Source organism: Pagrus pagrus, assembly GCF_965226575.1.
Source record: "Pagrus pagrus genome assembly, chromosome: 3".
NCBI classification, from domain to species: domain Eukaryota; kingdom Metazoa; phylum Chordata; class Actinopteri; order Spariformes; family Sparidae; genus Pagrus; species Pagrus pagrus.
The window spans coordinates 14,089,060-14,109,995 of NC_140187.1; the positions used below are offsets into that span (position 1 = coordinate 14,089,060).

Here is a 20,936-nt window from a genome sequence, read left to right on the forward strand (position 1 = left end):
ACTCTATAAACTTGAAATTTGATTTCACTGTTGAGGAGATTTTGGCTCTTCAGCGGAAGTAGTTTGGACACTCGTGGGCTACGAGGTTCCAGGCCTCATTGAAAGCAGCGACCACTCTCTCATCCAGAGGTCCCTCCTCTGCAGCAGCCAAGTTCTGCTGAAGTTGCTCCATACTTGACATGCCAATGATGACTCCATCACCGAGCTCACCCTGGAACAGCAGACAGTTTAGTGGTCAAGGAGGAAAACTATGATGTCAAAATGTTGTTTTAATCAGAATTATTATTATTGTGTTTCAAAGTTGGTGTAACATTTACTGCAACGACAAGAACCAATAGTCTTTGATTCTAAAATTGAAAATCCAACTGACCATGCCCTTTCACATGGTGAAAGAGCTGGGATTTTTTCTATTAAGATAACAAAATCATTGTCAGCCGCAGGCCTAGTTCTCAGTTTCATCATAAAATGTATTAGTGATGTGAAGGATATGTTTTAACTGATAATTGATACAGTACTGACAAAAACGTTAAAATTCTAATCTCATGTTGTACAGCATAATCTCCCCAAGATAATGACAACACATCATGTCCTCTCACTAGAGCTCTCCAAACAGTGTAGGTACCTTAAGTTGGGAGTGGTGATACATCCAGCGCATAGCAGCAGAAGTCATGGTGGGTTTCTCTGAGCCGTACACTGTCTCCAATGACTTTATAACCAGACCTATCGCATGGAATTGACTCTCCTTCCAGTATCTGACAGAGAAGCAGAAAGACAAGTATTTTTTGTGCTTGGTCGGCGTTCATAAAAGTGCATACATGCAGAAAGAAATACCTCAAGTGTTAAAACAAATGGAGTTGCTTATTGTCCGGAAAAAATGTAAAAATCATACAGCTGGTCTCTCACCTGTCCCGGTATGCTGCAGCCCAGTTGTTGCCAAAGAAGCGTCCTGCAGGCTGGGAACCGTCTTTGTCTTCGTAGTGGTACTTTCCTGTCAGAAGGCCACCTGCAGAACAATAGTAATGTCAGAATTCAAGCAAAAATCTTTGGTTTGAATGCTGATGAACTCAATACGAAGCTTTTTCAGTCTGCATTTGGAGAAAAACATACTGTCAAGACAAGACTAAGTAATCCAGCCATAGTAAGAAGCTCTGTGAGGCTGTTTTGAGCTACAGTAAATGACAACATAACACCTTCATTCTAGACAGATATACAGTTTACCATGTTCACCATACAGTTAGCATGCTAATACTTGTTAATAAGCACTACACATAAGGTGCAGTTGAGGCTGATGGGAAAGTTTTTCAAAAACTGAAGTATCAAGTATGACAAATTCCAACTACGACCTGACTTCATGAAAAGTTAAAGAATCAGAATTAACTTTTAAAAGGGAAACGTCTCAAATGGCGACTGCAGGGCACACTACAGTAGAAGATATACAGACCTGCTAGAGGATTGTATGCGTAGAATCTCATCCCGTAGTATCTCAGACATGGCAGCAACTCTGTCTCAACCTGTCTTGTGGTGGCATTGTACATTCCCTGTGATAGTTTGTAAGATTCTTAGTTAATGTAAAAGTGAGAGAATAAACAGAAAAGAAGCACGTTTCTCTACACCACGAGGTGAAGCTTAACTTAGCTATTTTTTTACTTGAAAAAAAACTACTGTGATCTGGGATATGCAGCTGCACAAAGTTGTATCAGCTCACTCTGTAATGATCACGCCGACATGAAAATAAAGGTCTTTCTAACACATAGCCACTCGTAAGGAGGGATGCAACATGGACATAAATCAAGCATTTGATTTAGTCTGAAGATGATTGGAGACATTTTAGTCCCAGAATACCTGATACACAGTGGGAGCGATCCAGTTGTTGTGTCTGCAGATGGTCACAATTTCAGCTACTTCCCATGATGCATAGTTTGACAGAGCAAACTCCTTGAATTTCCCCTGAGGGCCACATTTTGACATGAATTAATGGTTTTATAAAATACTGTCAAGTAAGCAGATAGTATCCAAACATGCTAGGCACAATATCATTAACAGATTTGATGATTTATTATTTATAGTGTGCAAATATGTAAGAGACAGTTCTGGAGTCATAACTCTACCTCTTTGTGGAGTTCATTGCAGGCCCTAAGGGTATCCTGGATGGGGTTTTGGTGGTCAGGGGCATGAAGGTAGAAAAGGTCCACGCAATCAGTCCGCAGCCTCTGAAGGGAGGTTTCCAGCTGTGAGCGCACACTTTCTGGCTTCAGCGTCTTTCCATCCCAGGGATTGGCCTTGGTAGCTATGCTTACTGTAACACAAGCACAGTGTATAACACGTCAAGGTAGTCAGTAACAAGTTGGTTTCAGCAAACACAACTGAGGGGTTTTTTTTTTTTCCATTAAGGGCTCAGACACTATGCTATGCAACTGTTTAAATAGTTTAAATAATCAAGTTAACGGTCCGACCAGATCATGATAATGAAGATACTAACAGTACATTATTAACAAACTTGTTCCAAGGGTTTCTGTTTTTGTACCATCTTTGTTCAACCTCCAACAAGCTCCAGACAGTGTTTCATAACATTTCTCTCCTGATTAAATTTCCTCCCCAAAACTACACAGTGCACCTTTAAATCTTACGCTGGTATTGTTGGTTATGGTGGGCTTATTACCCATAATTCGTAGCTGCTGCCCTCCCAGCAGGTAGCTCCGTTGACAGCTCTGCTAGTTAACTTTATAAACTCAGTGAAAGGTTAGCAGACTGAGAGAAGTCCGTGTTTTGACTTATTACGAACATGGCTGCTTCTGATATACCTGTCTTGGGAAGGTTCATGCCCCCTATGACCGTCTCTGACTTCCCATCCACGTACATGAAGGCTGTGTCCAGGTGGTTGTGCCCCCTGTCCAGGAAAGCCTTCACCATGTCCAGGCTCTGCTCGGCGTCAGCTCGGCCACCGAACGCCATAGTTCCCAGTATGGACGCCGGGCGTTTAGCTGGAGACGACGACATGTTTCGACGAGCCACACACCTCGGCAAATGTACGAGCAGGTCTTTAATATTGTGACTCCGTCTGAGTGTGCAGCGCAGTCCGGCTTTTATTGCCCACAGCATGCTAAAGTGCAGCAGCGAGCGCGCGGAGGGCAGAGGTCGCGGGGGAAGCTGTAGTTAGGGAGCGTCGTGAAGTTACTTAACAGGTTTAAAACGCAGCGAGTGCTAAATTATCTTAAGATCTAGAAAACGGGTTTTCGTCTTCTTTGCTTTGGCTGTAGTTGAAGCAGTGCAAAGTGCATTGTCAGTGACCACTTCCTGTTGCTTTAGACATGTGTGTTAATATTTGTTCAGGTCTTTTCGTTGAATCATCTGCAGAGCACTGGTCAGACTAGTTGTGGCGTGTAGCTCTTATTTTTAGCCACAAGGTGTCAGCAGATCACCACAGAATATGCTCAGTGGGTTTCTCCTGCTTCCTCCACCTACGTATGTGCAGGTTAATATTTTTACTGTGATTAACAAGACACCTTATTTATTAGGACAAGAGCAGATTGATACAACATTTAAATTGGTTGTTTTTGGTGCATCACAACTAAAAAGACATTCATGTGAGTGTAAAGTGATAAGAGACTGGTTGTAGGGCCCCATGACAAAATTGAGCTGTGGGCCTCTTTTAACCCCGATCCCAAAGTCTCAAAAAGTGCCCCCCTATTAAATTCCCAGGTTTTCCGTCAGTTACTGTTATAATTTGATTAAACAGATATTCGTTGAAGGGTTTGCACCACGTAACCACAAGAACGACTGTAATGTTAAAACTTGTGTAAGACAAGGCTTCAAGATTAAGTCAGATTACGTTGTGTTTTGATTAGGGCTGCAACATTCAATTACAATCAATTACAATTAATTGAAATCGCAATATGTGTACAATATTTGAAACACAAAGAGCTGCAATTATTTGATAAAAGTCAAATGTGGGATAAAACAGCATTATAATGAAGTACAGTTGTGCTGCTGAGATGCACTGGCCTGCAAATAATGTTATCAAGAGTCCCCAGAACACTGTTTGAAGCTAGAAAAGTGGCAGGGTCCGCCAAATATAAACAAAGTTAAACAGTATGAAATTGTGTTGTTCTTTAAAGTCACTTTGTTTATTAATATTTTTCAGTCATGAAAACGAAGATTTTGTATATTTAGGCCTAAAAAAATCATTCACTGATCTTTCCCTTCTGATTAGGGTTGAAAAAATATTGATACTAAACATTTTAAATGGATACAATACTAATCGTCAACAGTATCCAATATATCAATACCAACAGCACTGCCCCCTATGAACGTCTCTGTCTTCCCATCCTCGTACATGAAGGCTGTGTCCAGGTGGTTGTGTCCCCTGTCCAGGAAAGCCTTCACGATGTCCAGGCTCTGCTCGGCGTCGACTCGGCCACCGAACGTGTTGGTTCCCAGTAAGGAAACTGGCTGTTTAGCTGCAGACGACGACATGTTTCGACGAGCCACACACCTCTGCAGATTTACGAGCACGTCTTTAATTATGTGACTTGTGAGTGTGCACGGTCCTGCTTAAGTACAGCAGCGAGCATCCCGACGGCAGAGGTCGTGGGGGTTTGGCAGTTAGGGGAGCGATTGCGGTTAAGTTACTTGACCAGTTTAAGACGGAGCCAGTGCTAAACTATCACCTCCACATCCTGTCAGTTTAAGCGTGTTAATATTTATTCAGAAACGTGTAAGTGGGTGGGCATTACACTTTCAGTGGGGGGCACAACGATCCCGCTGCCCCGTGGCAGCAGAAAGCGACTGGACCATAGACCAACAAAAGAGCCGGTGTAAAGTGGAAGTCTGTTTCTTGTTATTTTTAAACATTTACATGCACGTAGTAATGTCACTGTGACAAATATCGTGGCACATTTAGTCAGCAGACTGAAAGCTGTACTTATAAAGTCTCATGTCTCGCGCATGTACACCTGATCGACGGACTGAGATCCGCGCACACACAGAGGGACGCAGCCGCCCCCCTCCTCCTCCTCCTCCTCCACCCTAGTTACATAATTAGCCGGTTTAAGGTGATTTATCACCTTAACATCCTGTTATTTTAAACGTGTTGATATTTGTTAGTCTTTTCGTTGCATCACTCCGCAGAGCACTCGTCAGACTAGTTGTAGCGTGTAGTTCTTATTTGTAACCATAGGGTGTCAGCAGATCACCACAAAATAGGCTCATTGGGTTTCTCATGCAGTCTTCATCCATGTGCAGTCCAGATTAACTGTAGGTATAAGTTAAATTTGTAGTGTTATCGAAAAGGAAACTTATTTATTAGTACAAGAGTATGGTGATACAAGGGATGGCTTACAGGGCCCCATGGCAAAATTGAGTTGTGGTCCTCTAATAAGCCTCCCCAAAGTCTCAAAAACTTTGATCATGTCATTAAACACACATTTGTTGAAGACTATGCACCATGTAACCATAATATCGGCTTGTTTTACCATATTGTGCAGCCTGAGTTTTGTTAGAGCATGTTACCAAACAAATAAATAGAGCAAAGCTTTTGCACACCTGTGGATGGACTGGTGTGTGTAGGAGAAAACCAAGGGTCTGCAAAATCAGAGCAAAAAAAAAAAACTCCTGCCCACTGGAGTTCAGCGGCAATCAGGAAAAATGTAAAAACAAAATTAAGGTAAAAAGACCAGACAATAACCTGATGAAGGTCTGTGACGTTATTATATTTTCCTGATTGCAAGTGAAGAGGACAGTGTGCTGGAGTTTTTTGTTCTGATTTTACCAAACAAATAAATGAAATAATTAAAATATCACAAGATAATTGCCACACAGACAATCTTAGGGGCCTCTGAGAATCTGGAGGTTCTTATAATTATATTTGAGTAACTAAAACTACTTTGTCACGATTATGGAAAGATTGCATCTTTGATTAAAGGCACCTGAAGGGATCTGTAGTGCAAGGCTGGACGACCAACTGGGCAAAGTGAGTTGGGCAACTCTCCTGGTTTGTCATGTGTCAGCTGACAATTGCAAATACGTGCATGCAATACGAACGAAAAGAATTGTATTGATCTTCATATTTCTTGCCATTTGTTTAAGAGATCTTATGCAATCACATGTTGCCGTTTCATGTAACTGTACCAGAGTCAGTGTGGTTGTTCTACTTTTTATAGTACTGGTTGGTCTCTGGGCTTATAACGAAGCTGCCATGTGTAGTCTGCTCTGCATCTTGATGGGTACCAGGTGCCAACAGGGTACATGGTACATACAAAATGCACAGAAGGTGGGAGGTGAATAAAAAGACCAAACAGGAGATATGTGCACAGGGGCACCTTAAAGGACCTTAAAGGACAACACTAGTATACTGTTTTACATCGTGGCTAGAAAGGTGACAGGGTCTGGGGAATATAAACAATCTGTGGACCTTATTTTTCCCTGAGAACGGCTTGTTTGTATTATGACCTCATTAAAATGCTAAATATTACATTTCTGAATTTGAATTTCTTTTTCCAAAACTAGTGCCCCTTTAATCCAACCATGGAAATAAAAAACAGGCTTTGTGCTCAGAAATAAACAAATCGGTTTGATTATCATTACTTATTGTCTTGTTTCGACAACGTCTACCTCCAATGAGCTCTGACATGTCTGAGGACCGCTGATCTAATTCAAACAACATGCAGTACGGCTCTCTGCTCCCCTCGGAAGGCATGCACGGTGACCCGCGACTCTTTCGGGTCATGAACACACATGCGCGCAATGAAAGCTTTGTTTGGAGAGCAGCAGCAGTCAGTCCCGGCGGCTGACCCTTTGACCGAAACCATCAGCTGTTTGCCCTGCAGAGTGACCACTGGCTGCTTCAGACACCCCCCTGCCACCAACATCCTCTGCTGCTCCTCGGGTGATTGTAGATCACTCAGTTTTTCCTCGCTGCCTCCGACGTTTGAACCTTTCCTGGTGATGCGTCATGGCTCCGTGCGCACGGAGATTGCTCTGCGTGTGCGCTCATTCCCTATCTCCACGTGCTTTGATTTCATTCATACGCGCTCATGCAACTAAATGAACCATATTTTTGGGAAAAAGTCTTTATGTATCATACAGTACAAACCCTTAAGTAACATATATAAGCTCAGAAGTCATTTTTAAAACATTGGCGTCGGTCCAACCAAGTACAACATGTCAAGTGAAACCTATTTGTTTCCAAGTTTCTGTTTGTGTGTGCACTTTGCCGACTGCAGGGTGTCCCGCGAGTGTTTCTGAAGCTCTGAATAATAAATGGCACTCCTCCTCTCCAAACCCCCCCTGCCATCATTACCAAGTCAATGGAGAGGAGGAAGAAAGCGCTCAGCCTCCGCCAGCTTTTTGCCCGTCAGTCCAACATCTGCAGTGACGAAGCGAAGGTGAGCTGGTGCACTGCTGAGGAGGGAGGAAACACACCGCCTGTGATGGCAGCGGCACTTCGGGACACTGTTGATCATCTCCACGCTGAAGATCCTTTACGCGCCTTTTAAGTTGATCCCCGTTGACCACACGGATTTTTTAAAAATTATTATTAGGTTACCTATTAGATAAAAATGTTTTCGATGGTTAAACTTTTGAGTTATGGTCGTGAATGAGTTTGCGCGTAATTCTGATCCAAGAAGAAGAAACATGGATGGTGTTATTTTAACTTTTTTCCTATTATTTATTAAAGAGACGCATGCGTTGCGTTATGGCATCGCCAACAATCTCCAACCTTACATGTGAGTAAGCTTTTGTCCAGTTTGTTGTTCAACTTATACTTTCTTAGTTCACAGATTCTCAATAGATGATTTACTTGAATCTTTATCTTCTCTTGGATGTTTTTATAGCCTTACATTTTTCCTTTTAAGTCTGAGAAAACTACTGCTCCATCACCTGAACATGCATAACCTTGTGTCAAAAACAGTCAGAGGTTTCAAACAGAAACTTCTGGGTGACAGATCTATTTAATAGATGCTGGTAAATTCACCCTGCTGCTGTGTGCTCTTATCATAGTCTTTCTTGGCTCTCCATGGATCGCATCACTGTAATTTACATGATTATATATCAGCTCCATGTGGATGGTCTGTGCTGCATTCCTTAGTCTGTCAGCGGCTGAGGAGACAATTATGACAGGTATTCTAAACCCCAAAATAATAAATAAGCAGCTTGAATTATGTGCGAAAGGATTGTGTGCGGTTACCTGCTGCCACCAACAAAAAGGTCTTTCATATGCACTTATGTGTGCAGCTGGAGGTGATAGTGATTACTATTGTTTACAAGATGAGCAGCTGGATGCTGTCTCAAGAGTCCTGCTGATCTCCATATGCAGAGCCTTCCTCTCCCGTCCTTGGAGAGTTACCAAAGAAGAAAATGTTTCAAAGATCATGTTGCACCTTTTTTTTCTCTGGATGAGTGTCATCCGTGCGCTGCGGCAAACGGTGTGAAGGGAAGACCTCAGTGGCAGGACCGCCTGTTAACCCAGACAGACTTTGTTTAAAGAGGACAAAACATCTCAGTTGAAGGGCTTACCGTGTTTTTACCCGGGGGTGGAAATGTTAACTGTCTCCTGTTTCTGCTGACAGTCTCATACATACAAGTAGAAACATGTATGTCCAGCGAAAACACTATAAATGTTTCATGTGAATTGTCTGTAAAAGTGCTGCACGTTTTTGTTTTATTCATCTATTCTGAAAATGTTGTGCGGTGGTAATTCGGCACAGAGATGGCACATCGCATGGTTTGTTTCCCAGCAAACCTGGCTCACATGTAAAACATTTTGATCGTGTCTGGTAATGATTTTTGTTTTTATTTTTACATTTGTGGTGGAAGATATAAAACCCACCTCACCCTCTAGAAGACTTACAGGTGGCACACATGTTACAGGTAGTATCTTGTAGCTGTGCAGCTCAGCGTTCTGATAGGTGAGGAATTCCCCTTAAGTCTTTAAAAATACCAAAAACCAGACATCATAAGCAGCCTCACAGCTCAGCACAGGTAGCGCCCTCACAGACATTACATCGCTGACAACTAGAAAATGCCTTATGCAAGCTTTGTCCATCTGTCTTGGCTGCAACAGTGCTCATAAATTGCCCTGCTGCCACCTGTACATCTGTAAAAACACTGCACAACATTTTGACACCTTAAGTATTTTTCACCGCTGTTTTCGTTCCAGGCCCAATGTGTGTGTGGAGAGGGAGGTGACGCTGGTCGCCCAGAGGCAGCCGTGTGTGCAGGCCTTCACACGCATGGTTAAAGTGTGGAAGCAGGGCTGTGTGGGACCGTCATGGTGCATGGGATACGAGAGGAGGTGAGTGATGCACCTCTTCCCTCTCTGACTGTGGTTACACAAACACTCCCATTCTCACCTGCAGGGGATGTTGTGAATTGCTGATTAAGCTCTGGCTGGAGCAAAGCATTAATTAATGGGTTTGTGTTGTTTTTTATGAGTCATGCGACTAAAAAGAATTTATCAGAAAGGGCGTGATTCTTTCATTTAACTCCACCTCCACACAGGATGAGATCTCACTCCCTGATCTCCTCTTTCCTCCCCCTCTTCATCTCCCTCGCTCTTGTTCTGTAATCACAGCTTTGAACCTCTCATACAGTTAAGTGCAAGGTGTAGCCCCACGTCATCTGGGGTTACCAGCTATTTATCACGCAGGCGTCTCTGCAGCCAACATTCCTGTAATGCTAACATTTTAGCCTATCTGTAGGAGTCAGTTTCAGGAGTTTGTCACTGTGCTGCCCGCGCTCGCTTTCTCCGCGTTATTTACCGCGTTACTAAAGTCAAAGGCTTCTTTGAAGGTAGCCAAGGCCACAATTACTCGCTGTAAACAAAACGTGTTTCCACGATGCGTAATGACTGTGGAGCAATGAGAGGGGTCCTAAAGTACAGGGATAGGCACCGTTCTCTGAAGTAGAGCCTGCCAGTCTCACACTTTAAAATGATGCCTTCAAAGTCTGGGAAAATGTTTGCTCAGTCAGGAGTCGTTTGATCAGATTACATGTTTGTTTTTCCTAATCTACTGGTATTCAACCACATGACACATTAAACACTATGTGTGCCAAATATTAAGCTGGCAGTAGACACATTTTTCTCTTTGTAGCAGCTCTGTGTAACAAATTCTGGCAAATTACATGTATTAAATAAGACCACCCCCGTCTCTCTTGGTTGTCGATGCAAGTTTGTTTTGATTTGAAGTTGTTTAATGCTGCTGGATTGTGGATTTCTTTGTGAACAGTCCAAACAATTTGACTTCATGCATGTTTTCGAGTGCGTAACAGAGAGCAACAGTAGCTTACGTCAGTTGTCCAGGCTGCTTTCACGTCTCCAGACTAAATTAACAAATAAACTCAAGCCTTTTCTCCTAAAGTCCTGTGCTGTTGGTCATTGCTACTCTGAGGAAAACACAAACGATCCAGTTGAACATCCATGGGACGTGGTGGAACAAGTCTGATCCATTGAGGCCCCATGTTGCAACCCACAGAACTCAAAAGATCCACTGTCAGCGCCCTGTTGCCAAACACCTGTTGAGGTCCTGTTTTTATGCCTCAATGGGTCATAACCAAGTCTGATCCATAGCGGGGCTTCTGTGGATTGGACTTGTTCTCGGACATCCCACGGATACTTGATCGAATTAAGATCTGGGAAATTTGGAGGCCGGGTTGATGCCTTGGGCCCAGGACTTAAAACTACCATTTTGCAATTGAGTTCCTCAAAAACTCTTCTTGTATGTTGTCAGTTCTTCTATTACTTAATTAGTTTTTAGATTTGTTTTTAACTTAATGTTTGTTGTGTCAACAGAACAGCGTACTACACTGCATACAGACAAGTTTACAGACAGGATTATCAGACTGTGTACAAGTGTTGTCCTGGATGGTCTCAACTTAACGGAGAAGCGGGTTGTCTGTATCGTAAGTATTACATTTTTCTACTTCCTATCGTGAAGTAAAAATTGTTAGGACATTCTTGTTTCAATGAACTTGTGTTTATTAAAAGGCAATATGTCTTTTCCTGACTCAGTCAGCGGAAGAGGTGCTTCAAACATCACCTCACCCTTGGCACAGATCTCTGAATGAAAGGTTTTCAGGAAAGGGGTCAAAAGGGTCAAGAGGTGCTCTGCCCGTCCAGACTCCTCAGCAGATGTTATCAGTCAGTGCCATGTCCACAGTGCATGTGTTGTTACAACAGTCCCACAAGGTTTAGAAGTGGACGGTGGGGAAAGAAATCTCAAGTGTTGACAGAGTTTAAGTGTTGACAAATGAGGTTTGCGTTGTAGTATCTTCTTCTGAACTCAGCACGTGTGTCAAGAGGACTCCTGAGTGCTCTGACCATTTCAGACTGATTTTATGAATGCACTCATATATATAGCTAAACAATCAGCTGGGTAATGGTCACTTTTTGATCCTTGATAACCTACAGTATGTTTGTAGAATTTAGTAAGCTCTGTAGGATTCATAACATAGCAGATGGTGGATGAGGCAGCAAGAGATTAACTATAAAATAGGCAGTCAAAAACTGTGCATTTCTCCGCCTTTATGTGACGCACTTTGCTAGATGTTTCCGAAGATTGCTTGTGTTTCTGTCCTTACATGTAAAAAAAAGACATGTTTCACTTGTGGCAACAAGAATTGTCAGCATCAATTCTAGTGAAGTGTAAGTCCTTTTAGGCAAGTCTTGCCACTCAGCAACGCCCCAGGAGTTATTTTGAGTTAACAAGACCAGCCCCCTATCTAAATGAATAGGGAGAGAGCCATAAATTGACTTTTGACAGTCACCAAGACATAAAAACTGCATGAATAGAATCACCAGTCAAATCTGATAAAATAACGTGCTTAAAAAGTTTGGTGACTTTGCACCAAAATAAGGTTTAAAATGAGTTTTTCCCCTCAGGTTACTCTTCTTCTATCCTTCTTTTGCAGCTCAGTCAAGAGCGCCATGATGTGATGATGTCAGCTCATCCCACCAGAGCACTTGAACAAATGTAATAGTTCAGTGTCTAATGTTTGAATAATCACACATTACTGTAATCCTGTGCATTAGCGTGATATCCTCCTCTTCCATGCTACAAAGTCTGTATTCACCTGATCCTTTCTGCCACCAAATTGCTGGAAACTGTTGTGAATCTCAACTGCACATTCACGTCAGTGCAACAACTCGACGTGGTAGATATGTTTCCTGGTTTGGCTGTTATAAAGCGGATGATTGGCTTTTGGTGGCAGGGGGGCAGACTATGTGCGACAACCCACCATTTGGACTGTTCAAAATGCTTTAAGATGTTTGTCTCCTATCACATAACATCTCTGGTGTTACTCAGTACAGGGTGTGTGTTAGAGTGTCAGGGAGAGGCTGGGAGTTGGCCCTGGCCCCTCGCCAATATGACAGACTTCAGGAAGAGATCGCTCTTCTAGATTGGGAATAGGGGAGCTGAACCAGTAACGTCCGAGTCTATCGATACTATAATCTTTGATAATTTGGCCCTGGTGCCAGTTTGATGCCAGGTTTTGGTACCCATCCCTACATCTAGGTGAGGTCATGGCCCTGCAGCGCTCCTGTAGTTGATGATAGATAAGCCTGTCCAGCAGTCAGCTTTTACTTGGCTGGATATGTACTTTAAAGTGTACAGTAAAGCTCCAAATGTCCACATTCCCCGTCCACTCGTGGTCCCATGTTTAAATCTTGGCTCTCATCCACTTAGTCATGCCACTCCTCTCATTCAGAGGTGTGACATGGCGGTGCAGGTCAGAGGATTTGCATTACGGATATGGAAACGGACAAGCCTATCCAGTGTTTACCCCAACCAATCACAGTCAAGGCCCCCAAAACAATACCCATCAGCTCATGGAGGGGAGGCCACCTGCTGATGCACACAAAAAGAACAAAGAAAAACAAGTATGAATCTCCCCTCTGTAATTCCAGTCAATGGGCCCATGTATGGAGAAGTAGTTCTGTTGGTCACACTGGGGCTGCCAGCAGCTCATCTCCTTGTGGATAAGCTTAGCTTCACACCGCTGAGACCAAGAAGCCTCCTTTGATGGGATTTTACAGCCAGTGATCCAGATCGCATAGCCTGCATACCATAGACAGACCCTTGGCAAAGTCTTCCTGTAAACAGTTTGTCGCCATGTTCGCTGGACTGACAAGAAAGTTCCCACTTCTTTCGCTCTCAGGGAACCGACTCGTGTGCTTAATTTCCCTCACACCACCAGTACAGGCCCAGTTCTCTGTGGGATCGCCCTCTGATGGGAAGTGGCTGGGATGGGGAGCGAGAGAAGATCTCCTGGATGTGCCTGTCATCGGTGTCTTATTATGGCATCTATGCTCTCTTCAAAGAGCTCTTTGTTTCCAGCGAGAAGGTTACAGTATTAAATTATACAAGGAAGCATTATGCGGTCTGCTCTTCAATGAGTCTGGTTTGTTTTAAAACACTTATAAAGAAATGTCTTAAAGAGACATTCCTCAGGACTGTCCAGTGTCTCCCCTCACTTAAGTAGACGGGGGGTTTTGTTTCTCTTTTTCGTGTGACAATGGCTGCTCTCTTCGACGCGAGGCAGGGCTTTTATCTCTGTAACCAAAGACGTGGCAGCGCTTTGAGATGGGACAAACTAATCACCCTTTTCTCTGAGCCATTGAACCAGGATAAAAGGAAGCTCACACCACAATCCTCCCTCTCCTACTCCTGCGCACTTTGCTATGCACTATCTGTACTGTACCTCAGTCAGCACAGTGCAATCTGTGGGGCTGTTTTCAACAGCACCTCCGACATCTCAAAGAAAAAAATCTGCTCTGCAAAATGTACAGCTTTAGCAAATCCTCTGAAATCCCCCAAAAGACGGGAAGATTGTGAAGATGGGAATGCTTTGTGTTGAGATAGTGATTTAGTGTCTGGCACTACTGAGGTTTCTCTCTCTCTGTTGTTGTCCCCTTTTCTGTGTCTATGTGTGTTCCCTAATAAAATGTCAGCGTCAGGTAATTAGGCTAATGATTTGTGGTTATAGTGAGTGTAATTGACGGTCTAATCATGTCGTAGATACAGCGCGCACAGCGGCCGGGAAGTTGAGTCCTTCCTTTAGATCACCTGTGTTTCTTCTGTCCGTGTATATATATCCACCCATTTTACAGATGTTGACATCCTCTTGCAGTCTTGCAGTGAATGTGCTCCCCAGCATTCTTTGCCGAGCGTAATTAGTTGCATATTTGGAGAAAGACTATACCACAGCACGGCAAAAGTCTGGTTATTTTCACATTTTATTCCCTTTTGCTTTCCATATCTTTGTGTTTCAGGCTACTATCATCTAATTAGGAAGCTTTGTGAGTTTTCCATCGAGACAATAGCATCAATTGAGAGTTCCTGAGCGGTTTGCAAATAACTGAGTTTTTAGTTTTTGTTTCCAAGTTCTGATGATTTCCAGCATTATTGCTTTGAGTGCACAAAGTCCACATTTCCATGTGAAACAGAGAAATGCAGCAAATCCTTACTTTGGAAAAGCTGGACCAGAGAATCTTTGCTCAAAAACAACTTTATTATTATCAATTATTATATATATATATTATATAGTTAAGTGTCATTTTCTGCTGTATTTACACTCTACTTTTAAGATCTGAGAGCCACATCTATTTAAAGTTTTTACAATACAGCTAATGACTTCTTGGCTCCTCAAATGGGACTTTTGTGTGTTTTGTAAAGCCTCCAATTGGCTCAATGACTATCTGGTTCTTCTGAAGGTGAAGAGCTCTTGACTTTGTTGTGGCGACTTCCTCCACTTAAACGTTTGGAGGACCACTCAATCAATGAGTTAAACCTTTTACCTCAGCAAGTAGCCACGGGCCGGGTGAGGATGGACGGGTTAGCTGGGAGTGGAAACGAGCAGTTATGTTGATTGACGGCAACAATAAGCTTTGTGACAGGGGCTGAGGAGCAGGGACAATGGCTCCTCCAGTTTGTTGTCCTCGTTAGCTGCTGAATAGGAACTGGCCCCCTTTATGGTACTGGCAGGCTGGCGAAGGTAGCTACATGTGAAATAGGCCTAGCAGCCAGAGAAGAGGAAGTGGTCCTCTGTCTATCCATGGGTGGTCTGTATGTGTATGTGTGTGTGTGTGTGTGTGTTGTGAAACAACTATGTCAGCGGTCATGGGGACTGCATTGTGCATAGCTGAACACAAATAGACACAAATAGTCCCAGACGCATACAGAGAAACGGGCAGAAAATCAGCCAGCTGAGACAGTCACCATACTGCCTCTGGTCACACCGACATATTCCTTTTGATCTGATGACTAATGTTCAGCGGAGGTGGTAAGGTCAGCAGAACTGAAGCTACCACATCTTTCAAAGTTTGTGGGACTGTTTTCAAATCTGAGGTTGTTAGCAAACAGCGGTTTACTCACAACAACTTGAGGTCTGTTGGAGTCTGAGTGGAAAACATGACTCTCTCAGTCCTCAAACAAGAAGTAGATCTAAAGTATAACCTGGGTGATACTAGATTTGTTGGGCCAGTACTGATATTAGGGAGTAAAAAATATCAGTATATTGGCCGATATTCTTATACACAGAATATATACATAAACACAATTCTTTTGCACTGAGTGGGTGAACGTCACTGAGAATTTAATAATTATAAATTGACCCAGGCGTCTTTGTCTGTGCAGTATAGATATGAAAATAATAAAATCACCCCAAAGCCACTTCATAACGCTCGGATTGACCAAATACCTTGACATCAAATATTGTTACAATATTCTAGGGATGACTATTGGTATTGAGTTTATGTAGGTTAGGTGTTGAGGTAAGAAATGAGCTTTCAAGTATTTACATTAAGTACACATTAAATGTGTTCAGTCCTTTGACACTGTTTTTATTTCAATTGGATGGGCAATGAATGAGGCAGCAGAAAACTGGCCTGGGCCCATTCAATTTTGCATGGATTACAGAGCCACCACTTGACACTACGCATATGTTTCCTGTTTAGTCTGAGCAACATGCATGCCGTTATCATGTGTAATCCTCTGTAACATTAGAGTGAGGAGAGTGCTGCTGTGGGCCAAAAACTGACCATGTGACATCAAGGAAGGCGGTTTTTTTTTATTGTGTCTACTCTTTGTGACGTGACTACAGTACATCTCAATCATCTCTCCACATATGTGTAAATAAGGATGAAAATTTCTCTCACAGGAATCTGTGTAATATACTGTACACTTAAAGTCTGATGGCCGGTGCAGCCAATGACCCAGATATTGTGATTGCAGGGTCTTTGCATACTGAGGCATTTTTGCTAAGCATTTTTGTGCCTGCTTTGTCAAACTGACCTAGTGTCTTGTTCAAACGGTGTTTAAAGTCTTTCAAAGAAACCTGTCAGAGATTGCCCTGGTTTTCATAGAAATTCTTTGAAATGGCACATTCCTCTGCATAGCGAAACATGATTTGTTGCCTCAAAATACGGTGCTCGGCTCCACACGTACCAATTATGGCACCAAACGGAGCCCTGAGCGCAGCCCTTTGTGTCTGTGAATTGCCCGAAATGTGGTCTCCCTCTGGGTCGCACTCTGGGGGTTAAACAGATTGACGGAGCCTAAACAAACACGGCACTGCCTCTGTGTCGATGTGGTCATCCCCTTCAGAAGCTGTAAGGGTGACACCTGCTCGTTGGTTTTCAGTTTCTCGGCGTGAGTCGCTGACCGCTGCTCTGTCTGCCTCCTCTTTTTTGTGGACGCTGCTAATCCTCTCAGAGAAGGTGTCTTTGTAATAGAGTGGAGGCATTCACCGCGACAGATGAGAGTGAGTTTTATGCCACGCTGCATGCCACATTAAGAAATTATTTCAGGGAAGATTAAGCAGCGTAAGGGGCTCAGGATGGGGGCGGGCCAAAAATGCCCTGGTTGGCTGCCAACAATCCTGTGTGTCTCACATCTCAGAGGGGGGAATGTACATTCCCCTTGTTGTTGCTTCGCCATGCTGCCCTGAAGTGACTCTGAGAGACATCTGACCTTTTACTTTGTTGCTGGTAATTTAGTTAATTCAAAACATTTTCACCACAAATAAGGAATGTCTCATTAATTTGATCCCTCACAGCCGGTGGTAATATAATTGTTCAGAAGAATTTGAAACTATTCAAAAATGTGGAATTAAACGTGGACCCCAGATAGTGTAGCAGTTACCTTGTAACAGCTAAGGGGGACTCGCATCAGCAATCAACAATAAAGCTAACCACTGAGTAATGCTTTTTCTCTGTTCGTCCGTCATCCGTAGCTGTCAGCACATCAAAATTCCCTCACATTAGATAATCACAGAAGTGGGGAAAGCTATGTAACTGTATGTTGAACTACTGCTGTGTGTCAAAGCTCCTGTAGCCACACAGTCGTGAGGAACTGGAAGTCATCAGGGGCAGATTAGCAGCGGTGAGTTGGTCTTCCTGTCGGAGTAGGATTTCAGTTGCTCCACAAATTGGGCAAAATTTTGGTCTATTAAGTATTGAGTTCAAGAACATGAACGTATTAACAATGTGCATCAGTTTAGTGAACCTCTGATGTTTGTTGGGCTTCATTTATAGACATCAAGAAAACGATACTCTTGATGTCTGTGTATGTGTGTGTAGTGTGTGTATGTGTGGGTTATTTGTTGTGGACTCCCTGGATGGTCCAAGTGTTGAGCAGGTGTCTGAGGATGGGGCCAGATGACAGGCGGATGTTTAGGCTGAGCCCTGTGAATCTGCGGAGAGACATGTCTGAAACAACTCGGGCTCAACTGCGATAATTAGAGATAATTTCTTCACGTTTCTTCTCCATTGTCTGGGAAATGTTATTTAAATCTTTCGCGCTGATATGATACAGTTGAAGCCAGAGAGTAGATACACTTAGTCAGTTTATATTTCAGTTTACTCAACTGATCAGTTGTAACTCTGTTTAGATTATCTGGAGTGGACATTTGTATGTTAGTAGGCAACTATTGTTTGTAATTAATCAACCAACAGGCCCATAAACAGAGAAAGGCAACGAATCTTAACATATGACAAACTACAACAGGCTAATATTTGGCATGGGAAGAAATAAGAGTTTTGACGTTGTATCAAAGACATCTATGTATTGTGTTGCAGAGATATCTGCTGAAGTCAGCATACCAACCAGCTAGCCCTGGCCTGTCCATTTTTGTTATTCCACTTGAAGCTTTAAGTCTGGGCCGCTAGCTTCACGGCTAACTGAGCTAACTAGTTAACAGCATCTACAGTTTGCAGTAGTTAGTGGATACTCTGGCGTTATGCTGCCCCATATTTGTTTGGAGAATTCATTTGAGAGGTGTCCATTTCTCACATATTGCACCTTTAAGAGTTTGTACCAGGAACGTGTGTCTGAATGCATTTATGTCAAGACCAGACAGCTGGTTAAATTGTTTATATGGTGCAATTTTTCTTTTGATCAGTTTATGAAAAGGTTTAAACAACCCCACTGCAACCCAAATTTTCAATCAAATCAGTTTGGGCCTGTTTATTTTAATTCAGGTGTTTGCATGGAGCATTTTTATACTCTTTAGTCTGTTAAACTGATAATAAGCAGAATATTAGGCTCCATGTTAACGTAACTAATGAGAACAGGGATTAAAGTTCAAATGTGTAGACGGGGCAGGCTGTAATCACAGTTTCTGTTTGAGTAGTCCCGGGCACATTGATACCATCACTATGACCATATATGGCCAGTGCATGGCATCAGCGCCTGGTGTGATGATTGGTCATGCCGACTCTAGTTGGATTAGATGGGCTGAAAAATGCGTATCTGGCAGACGATGCACAGTCAAACTGGCGTTCACAATCATCTGAAGGAAGGATTGGCATTTAAATTCCTCCTGTGATTAGCTGGACTGTTTTTTTCCCTCTCCCAGTGTCCACATGGTGCTAGTCGGAAAGAGCAAGGATAGATGTCGATCCTCTGGACCTGTCATCACTAAGCACTGTACTCTGCTCAGCAGGGTGCAAACAACATGTCGGGCTTAAACAGCTGCGTCTCACTTCATGGGGATATTAGCAGGGAGACTTCAACACACATGTACTGTACATGCACACACAGTTAAGGTGATCGACTGTCATGATTGATGTAAGTGTATGGAACGTGATGGTACACCTCCTGAGGTGGATTCGCATGTTGAGCTTCCTAGTGTCCCAGTTTATGCGTCCTAAATTCTTTGAATTTCACGTCTTAACGAGCAAGAGCAGTTTGACTTGCAGGAATTTATGGACTCGGGGCCGCTGGCTCAAAGAGATGGATGAGCCACTCTGAACCTGTGGCTCTCTGATTTTATCCCATGACTCATCCAAGCACATCTGTATGATCACTGTTTGTGACAATGACCAAAGTTCAGTCAATCAGTCAAGGTAATTCTCAGGTAACATTCTCAAACTGTGCAGGGAAGAGGCCGCTTTCCCTTAAAAGTCGTACAAGCTGTTGCTGCCACTCATTTTAAATACTCCGATGATTCAGTGAAAATGGAGTTAGAAATGTCTTTTGCTTGGCCCAAAGCCTGCTTGTCTTTTCAAAGAGAGCCAAGTGGTGGATTCCTCTTACATTGGTTAGTGTGAATGGAGAAACATCAAGGTTCGTCTTTAGTCAGGAGTTAACAGGCTGATGATAAGGCTTTGATAGAAAGAGGTCAGTGTTTGAAACTGCAGATGTTGACATCTCGTGACATCAGCCAGGTGTCTCCGCTTCACTTACTGATTTTTTTTCTGTCTTTCTCTTTATCTATGACCTGTCTGTCCACACGTTCACGTGTAGCCGTGTGTAGCTATGGAGTGTGCTTCAATGGGGGCCAGTGTCGGGAGGGCTCCACCCAGCTTTGTGACTGTCCTGCAGGGTTCAACGGACCCAGCTGCCAGTACGGTGAGTAGAAACATCCTGACTGTTTTATATTCAGAGTCTCATTTCTTCTCTCAGTTTGTAGGCTCCATTTCTTAGTTTTTCCTTCTTCTTAGTATTTTTTTATTTTTTGTCTACCACTCTAGCAGTTGTTGGTGTTAGACTGGAACAATAGATTAGAATCAAAAACGTTTATTTTGTGTTATTTCACCTGTATTTTTGTTATTGATCAGATAGCATCCATAAAAATATATAAAACATGATATACAAAATCCACATAAATCAGAACAGCTACAAACTGTGGCGTCTCAAGAAAAACCACCACGTCTCCTTCACCATGTTCCTAACTATGCCCTTAAATTCATCAATATATATAAATGTCTCTAATTTTAGATCTCTTCATGGTATGAAAAAGTTTTCCCCAAATCTGTGAATACCCAATTTGTAGAAGTTATCTGAAGCTATTCTCAGCATTTTACCCATGTCCATTTTCCATCAATGTCAGTGGATACTTAAAAAATAGCCACAGTAAAAGTATGAATCAAGAAAACTATCCACAGACTGATTGAAACCGATAGCAGCTTGACATTTGATTAAAAACACCTTTTTGGCTCTTTTGCCAGAGGCCATAATTCTGATCCTTTTCGGACAGCTCTCCTGGCATCCCCGCTGAACTCCGTTTGAGTGATCGCCTTTCTCTACGAGTAAATGAGAATCTCCACACATCAGCACTTGGCTTCTTTACCAGCAGCCCAAGTATTTTATCAGCAACTCCATTGTTGAATTTGAGCTGTTGAAGTAAAACAGCGGAGGATTCTGTTGTTTTTCTGATAACTCCACACGCCAGGAAATTCCTCTTAGTGTCAACTTTTTAGCAGAATCATCCATCGCTCCCTCTCAAATTAGGCCGTTTTAGACACGACAGACTTTGTTGCATAAGTCAAGTTCAAACTGAGAAAATAAGTGAAAATGATGGTCCCATTTTGTTACAATGGTCTGATCTGACTACACTCCAGGATCTCAAAGTTCACCTCTAACTTACCACCTTCTTGACCCACACGTGATTTTCTCAGGAGTTCTCTGGTGCCAGAGATGTAGCCTTATGACACCTTT

At 42.8% G+C, this 20,936-nt stretch overlaps 2 protein-coding genes across 2 annotated transcripts in view; one reads left to right on the plus strand and one right to left on the minus strand.

Annotated features, from left to right (window-relative positions):
• Positions 1–46: 46 nt before the first annotated feature.
• On the minus strand, positions 47–3,309 carry akr7a3 (aldo-keto reductase family 7, member A3 (aflatoxin aldehyde reductase)). Its single transcript, XM_084346769.1, has 7 exons — positions 2,802–3,309; positions 2,109–2,296; positions 1,843–1,947; positions 1,442–1,538; positions 904–1,003; positions 623–752; positions 47–211 (listed from the first exon to the last, which is right to left on the minus strand). Exons 1-7 carry the CDS (start codon positions 3,097–3,099, stop codon positions 50–52), a joined length of 1,080 nt encoding a protein of 359 aa, XP_084202895.1. The 5' UTR covers positions 3,100–3,309; the 3' UTR covers positions 47–49.
• Positions 3,310–7,381: 4,072 nt separating this feature from the next.
• Positions 7,382–20,936, plus strand: part of megf6b (multiple EGF-like-domains 6b) — a 66,232-nt gene continuing 52,677 nt past the window's right edge. Inside the window, exons 1-4 of the mRNA XM_084349213.1 lie at positions 7,382–7,724; positions 9,158–9,292; positions 10,790–10,899; positions 19,743–19,847. Of these exons, the coding sequence (XP_084205339.1) occupies positions 7,585–7,724; positions 9,158–9,292; positions 10,790–10,899; positions 19,743–19,847 (490 nt within the window). The 5' untranslated portion in view covers positions 7,382–7,584. The remainder of the gene's footprint in view (positions 7,725–9,157; positions 9,293–10,789; positions 10,900–19,742; positions 19,848–20,936) is intronic.